Below are 6,900 nucleotides of genomic sequence, written 5' to 3'. Positions count from 1 at the left end.
ACAATCTCTTCCGAAGTATGAGGTTTTGAGACAAAAACTCATATATTTCAAAAGGATTTCATTTTTTAACATATTTTAACTTCAGACTTTTTGTGCATTCAACATGCAGTATTCAAAGCCACGTCATCAATTTTCAACCCTTTTGTGACTTCATTTGCTATTTTCATGCATTTCATTAATTTTTTGAGCTAAATGACCCTGAAATTGAAAATCACTACAAATGAACTCTAAAAAGGTTGAAAGTTGGCATAGTATCATAATTTCACCTACATAGTATGTGCTAAAAAGTTGAGAGGGGTACGACAAAAACTGGATGCACTTCGTGTACAAACTAGACAATCTCTTTCGAAGTATTAGGGTTTCGAACACTACTAGGGAAAACCCTAGTAGTAGCGCTGGAAATATGCATAGCAGTAGCACTGGGTCAAGCGCTACTGCTATCGCGCTATAGCTAAACCCTACTAGTAGCGCTGGTATGGACAGCGCTATGGTAAGTAGTGTTAGTAGTGACGCTTCCCTGTCCAGTGAGTAGTAGCACTTGTTTATAAGGCGCGCTGCTGCTAAGCCGCGCTACTGGTAAGTATTTCTGATTTCACATATTGGCACCCTCTATGTATTTGTGATGTATTTATACAGGCTCTATACAATAGTTTCATCACATCATATTAAACATACACTATTCCCACATATCATAGACATACAGTAGTCTCGTCATACCATCATCATCATTCAACACAAATATCATTACATCATCTCGAAAATAGCGATACATAAGTGATGTAGAAGTAATAATTTAGCAAGTTATCCTCGGTCTCTTAGGTATTTTGGCGTACCGACCATCCATTTACGACATCTGGGCTAATGAACCCAACGTCGAAGATTCATCCACACATGAACCTAATCCACTTTCCTTCCCCCAATGATATAATAACCAATCATGATCATAATAACAAATCATCATGATAATCATGATCAACATCATCATCATATTAATATAAAACTCTTGCATCAATATAGCTAATAATCATCATAATCATTATCACCAACACTATTTAATCATCATTTTCGTCAATGAGACATCATATAACAAAAGTTTGTCACTAGTCATAATCACAACTCCTCATCATCATCATCGTCAACTCTAACACATTGTAGCACATAATAACACATTGTACCTAGGACCTACTCCTCTCTCTTGGGTAGAATATCATAAAACAAGATAGGCACTCACTCTCCATTATGGGGTCATCAAAGGATTCGTTCGTAACATGTCCCCTCCCGACGGGAGCATCGCCAGGGGTACCTGACCCAAGAGTTCATCTCCTTTTGCGAGAATTATATGGGCAAAGAAGACCCTGTTGTTGGTTTTCACGTCGACAAGCACCATGGGAGGCTCGAAGGAGAAGGTCACAACAACGGCTGGAGGGAATTGCAGGTGGACTACTCGGATCGACGGGATGACTTTGACAGGGCTAACTTTGTAGTGCTACAACACCTAGATGTGGTAGATGATTATGTGACACTGCACAAAGAAATCATCGCAAAGTACCATGATCAGGGGATGCTCAAGACGGACACAAAGTTCACTATAGAGCACAACGCCACTTTCTTGTGTTGGTTCAAAGAGCAGGTTTGTGCTAATCCCCCCGAAGAGGGCAATGCAGACGGGTTTCTCATACACGTCTAAGTACAGGGCCCTGCGCCCAAACTCGTGTCCTATGATGCAGACGATATCAATGGGTACACGTTCTACACGGAGGCCAAAGACATGGACAGTGATTACCAGAACTCAGGGGTGACGATTGAATGCGTGACCGACTCCAACGTCACAACTGAAAGATTCTACGGAAGTGCCGAAGAGATCTGGGAGCTTAGCTATGCTGGAACGCACGACGCGACGATGTTTCGTGTCAGGTGGGCTAAGACCGTCGTAAGAGAAAACAAGTATTTCACTACCATGTCTATACCCAACGCAAAGAGCGCTACCGTGAACGTTAACATCATCGCCAAAACTGAGCCATGGATACACGCTAAGCACGTGACACAATGCTTCTTCATAACGGACCTGACCAATCCCAGCTGTGTTGTCATGAGGAGCGGCATAAGGAACATCGTCAGAATGGATGGAGTCGCCAATGAGGAAAACTACGAGCAATATGGCAACCCGATGAGGTAAGATGACGATGATGACGAAGCATACGTGAAAAGAAGAATCATGACTACCTTACCTAAGAAAGATCGTACTCCATGGTGCCAGAAAAGAAAAATCAACACAACAAATAAGAAAGGGAAGATGCTCAATGTGAAACGTCTTCGACGCAGCTGCAAAACAATCATATATACATATGTATGTATTTTGTGTACGAAACAACACATGGTTCCGATAATATACGTGCAGTGTGTGAGAAGGAAACGTTCTCGTCGTCGACCGCATGCGAGGATCAACCCCGGCCTTTGTACGTGTGTTATTTGTTGGGTTTATGCATGTTTTATGTCCTCAGTCCTCTCTAGGATAAATTTTGACAGGTAGTATTACTAGTAGTGATGTCAGCTTACCATGTCAATTTTTTGGAACGGTGTTAGTTTAGCTAAGCATTTTATTTCTGCGGCATATATGTACTACAAATTTTCTTATAGACTGCCATTCGATATGTGTGTTGCAATATGCTCGATTATAGATCGATCAGTTTGTTGTACGATACTTGTTTGGTAAATGCTTTTCTTTCTCTTTTTAGTGATGTTGGCAGCAATTTCGTTAACATCAGTAGATAGCAAGCCGTCCTTAGGTTGATGATAAATCTTAGCCAGAGACAGTCTGGATTTGATTTTTCGTAAGTAATGCTGCAATTATATGTTTCCCGCAGCACAGGGAAAAATGGTAAATCGCTGTCTGGAGCTAGCTAGGGCTTACGTCATCATGTGTTTAGGCTCCAAAGATAAAGTTGTGTGTTCTGGTTAGCGATGGTAATTATGAGCCGACTGTCTGGTGACTATAAACTTTCCAAATCTATTCAAGCAACTCTGATTCTGATTACACAAAGAATAGAACAATTATTATTTTGTGCATGAATAAGAGGGAGTAGTTCCCCGGACAAAGACTAGATCATCTCTAGCAGACCCCGTATAATGGTCATTTTAGCAAAGTAGTTCCGGACTTGCAAATGCAACAAGAGGGAGTAGCTCGTTTCTTTTTATAGGTTGATGCACGTGCATTTTTCCTCCACGTGGTTCGAGGCAGATCAGAGCTAAGTAGGGAGTTAAATGAAATTGCTGCCATTGCAATTTTGGTATGTTAAAATATAATCTTCTAATGTTATGGACACTTGGGTTTGACAGTTGTGCATAATCTTGATTTTTGTTGTTGTGGACACTTGTGCGTTTTTATTCACACCAACTATTTTATTTGAGGAAGTCTGAAATCTGGATAAATTATGAATGTCTGAGTGGCCTATGTTTTGCGGAATGTTGATTCATTTCCATTCCGACAAATTTCAGGCGCTCCATATGTCTACTTTTTAGGAAAGGTCATGCCGAAATTTTTCGTAAATTTCGACATGACTAGTGCTAGAAACTAGGACATATGGAGTGCCCAGGTATTGCCGGAAAGGGGAATGAATTAACACCCGACCAAATATAGGTCCTTTTTTATTATTCATGTTATTAGGCCTAGAATTAAACTATTATACTTAAATACTCGTTGGAAATTAATATGTCTAGCCACGACGAAGCTAAGGGTTCTGGTCGCGCCGGAGATGACTATTTTCAGGAAGTAGATGATTTTTTCAATTACTTGGACCAATGCATGTTGGGGACGCAGGGTGGCAGTGAGACCAACCCCGACACCGACGCTGGCTTCGGCATTGACAATGGCACCGACACGGACACCGGCCCCAAGACCGGCAACGATGCTTACTTAGTCGGTGAAGGACCGAAGCTGAAGAGGGCAAGAAAATTAAACGAGCTCGGCACCAGAAAAATCGTGGTCATTGCGATGCACCCCACGAAATTAGAGCCATTGGAGCCAGAGAAAGAGCGCAAATGCTACGGCAATCAACTTGGATGCATCCTGAGGGAAACCGCCAAGATAAACGATGAAAAGTTAAAGAAGATACCACATATGGAGCATATGCTCCTAACGAAGTTGCACAACAGGTTCCTGTTCCCCGGCCGGGATGAAGATGAACTTCCGTGGAAGGACAACCACATGACAATTATAGACAACAAGGCAATGGTGACGTTCACCAATGCCTTGGCCGCCTGGAAAGTACGGGTGAAAAAAGCCAATCTGAAGAATGAACCGTGGTCGAAGATTCATGTCGACAATCCATCAATAACAGAAGAGGACTTCAAAAAATTCAAAGAGACTTGCACTACAGAAGAAGCCCAGCTAAAGTCTGAGAAAATGAAGGAGCTCCAAGCCAGGAACACGCCTGTCCATCGCCTCAGAAGTCGTGGTTACGAGGGAAGAGGAGAACATGAGCCAAGGAGGACGTCAAACATGAAAGTCACGGAATCCCAGACCCCTTGGCGGAGTTCACCGACCCGCGGGAGCATGACTGGATCAGGGCACGACACCAGTGGGACCCCGTCAATAAGGTCTTTTACATGGACCTGAACACGAGGGAGTTCATGAGACTACTGGTAATTGTTCTATTACCACATTATATTAATTATCTTCCAATCAATTCAACACAAAGCTTTGTCATATTACGTTTTTCAATAGATTACGTGCGTAAATGTTCTACACAATTCAAATATATATAAACCTTACATCCAAAAGATTTAGTAAAAGAGACTTGGTGGTCCCCATGAAATATTTACATAACAATACAAACTTAGTCCACCAGAAGAATGATCTGGTCCAAAAAAATCCTTCACACATAGATTGAACCGCCGATAACATGTCTGGAGTTAGGACCGGATATATGTTAGTAACTTGCAAGCAACTACCATCCTTTACATGTAAAGGAAATTTGATGAGTCATGTCGTGCTCTATAGGTGCCAGTTCATCTTATCATCTTAGAGAACAATACAAAGTTAGTTTATAAACACCATTCTAGTCTAGAAGAACCCTCCACATGTAAGGCTTTGATAACCGAGCATATCTTAACAACCCACACACGATTGTAACTTAGTCCTACACATGTTTTGCCTTTCTTGTTTCAGGCTAACAACCTATACAAGGTTCCAAAATCGTTTGCAAAAGCGATACTAGCTTGATAAGTGCGTGACATGTAAAGTGAATAAGGCGAGTCATGCATACCAAACCTCAGGATTTCTATACTTTGTGTATGATCATATGCACAACTAAAAAGCAACTTTGATGATCAATCCAAAAGTACGCTTGTAGCTAGTGCAACCTAACACAATGTACCAAAAATCCATTTCAGAAACATCCAAACACAATTGTTAAAGCTGATGCAAAAGAAGGAAAGAGGTGGTGCCATGGCTACTATAAATAGGCATGCAGCATAGAGATCATGACAAGCACAAGCATCAAAACCAAGAAACACTAGTTAATACCAATCCACCATGAAGACCTTCCTCATCTTTGCACTCCTCGCCATTGTGGCAACAACTACCATTGCACAGCAACAACCATACCCACAACAACCACAACCATTTCCACAACAACCCATCCCACAACAACCACAACCATACCCACAACAACCACAACCATTTCCACAACAGCCCATCCCACAACAACCACAACCATACCCACAACAACCACAACCATTTTCACAACAGCCCATCCCACAACAACCACAACCATACCCACAACAACCACAACCATTTCCACAACAACCCATCCCACAACAACCACAACCATACCCACAAAAACCACAACCATTTCCACAACAACCCTTCCCATCACAACAACCATTTCCACAACAACCACCATTTTGGCAACAACAACCAGTTCTATCGCAGCAACAACCATGTACACAAGACCAAACACCACTCCTACAAGAACAACAAGATCAAATGCTTGTGCAAGTACAAATACCATTTGTTCATCCATCTATTTTGCAGCAGCTAAACCCATGCAAGGTATTCCTCCAGCAGCAGTGCAGCCCTGTGGCAATGTCACAACGTATTGCAAGGTCGCAAATGTTGCAACAGAGCAGTTGCCATGTGTTGCAGCAACAATGTTGCCAACAACTGCCGCAAATCCCCGAACAACTCCGCCATGAGGCAGTCCGTGCAATCGTCTACTCTATCGTCCTGCAAGAACAATCCCTACAATTGGTCCAAGGTGTCTCCCAACCCCAACAACAGTCACAACAGCAACAAGTCGGACAATGTTCTTTCCAACAACCTCAACCACAACAGGGTCAACAACAGCAAGTGCCACAGAGTGTTTTCTTGCAGCCACACCAAATAGCTCAACTTGAGGCGACAACTTCCATTGCGTTGCGTACCCTACCAACGATGTGCAGTGTTAATGTGCCGTTGTACCGCATAGTGCCATTAGCCATTGACACCAGAGTTGGTGTCTAATGATAAGAAAAGGTCTCTAGAAATATATAGTTGAATCACCGTTGTTCAATCGAGGTATATGTCGATGTAGCGGTGATAAATAAAGTGTCAACCTTATGTATGACCGGCCCAAACTTCATGTTTAAATTCTGGAATAAAATATAAATAAAGTTTTATCTAGACAATATTCATATTGACATTGTGTGGACGTCGACCTGAGTGCCACACTTGCAAGTTCATAAGGTCGTCTTGCCTGGTCAGAAATGCAACCTGGTGAATTAATTAATTATTCATGCATTGCAATCTGATGATTGTAAAATTTGGGTTGAAGTGAAGAATGGACTTACATATATAAAACTCTTCAGTGGTTGGAGGTTTGGGATCTTGTTTTTTATTAGTTTGTATGTGGGTCCAACGGT

General features: G+C 41.9%; 1 protein-coding gene across 1 annotated transcript; it reads left to right on the top strand.

Moving 5' to 3' along the window:
- Positions 1-5,472: 5,472 nt before the first annotated feature.
- LOC123408444 (B3-hordein-like) lies at positions 5,473-6,672 on the top strand. The gene has a single exon (XM_045101811.1). It carries the CDS (start codon positions 5,534-5,536, stop codon positions 6,500-6,502), a length of 969 nt encoding a protein of 322 aa, XP_044957746.1. The 5' UTR covers positions 5,473-5,533; the 3' UTR covers positions 6,503-6,672.
- The last annotated feature ends 228 nt before the right edge of the window (positions 6,673-6,900 follow it).

This window comes from Hordeum vulgare, chromosome 1H (genome assembly GCF_904849725.1).
Source record: "Hordeum vulgare subsp. vulgare chromosome 1H, MorexV3_pseudomolecules_assembly, whole genome shotgun sequence".
Classification (NCBI taxonomy): domain Eukaryota; kingdom Viridiplantae; phylum Streptophyta; class Magnoliopsida; order Poales; family Poaceae; genus Hordeum; species Hordeum vulgare.
This window is presented reverse-complemented; position numbering and strand designations above follow the sequence as displayed.

What these genes read in the sequence shown, in the direction of transcription:
- LOC123408444 (XM_045101811.1), top strand. Translation starts at nt 5,534, where the DNA reads ATGAAGACCTTCCTCATCTTTGCACTCCTCGCCATTGTGGCAACAACT.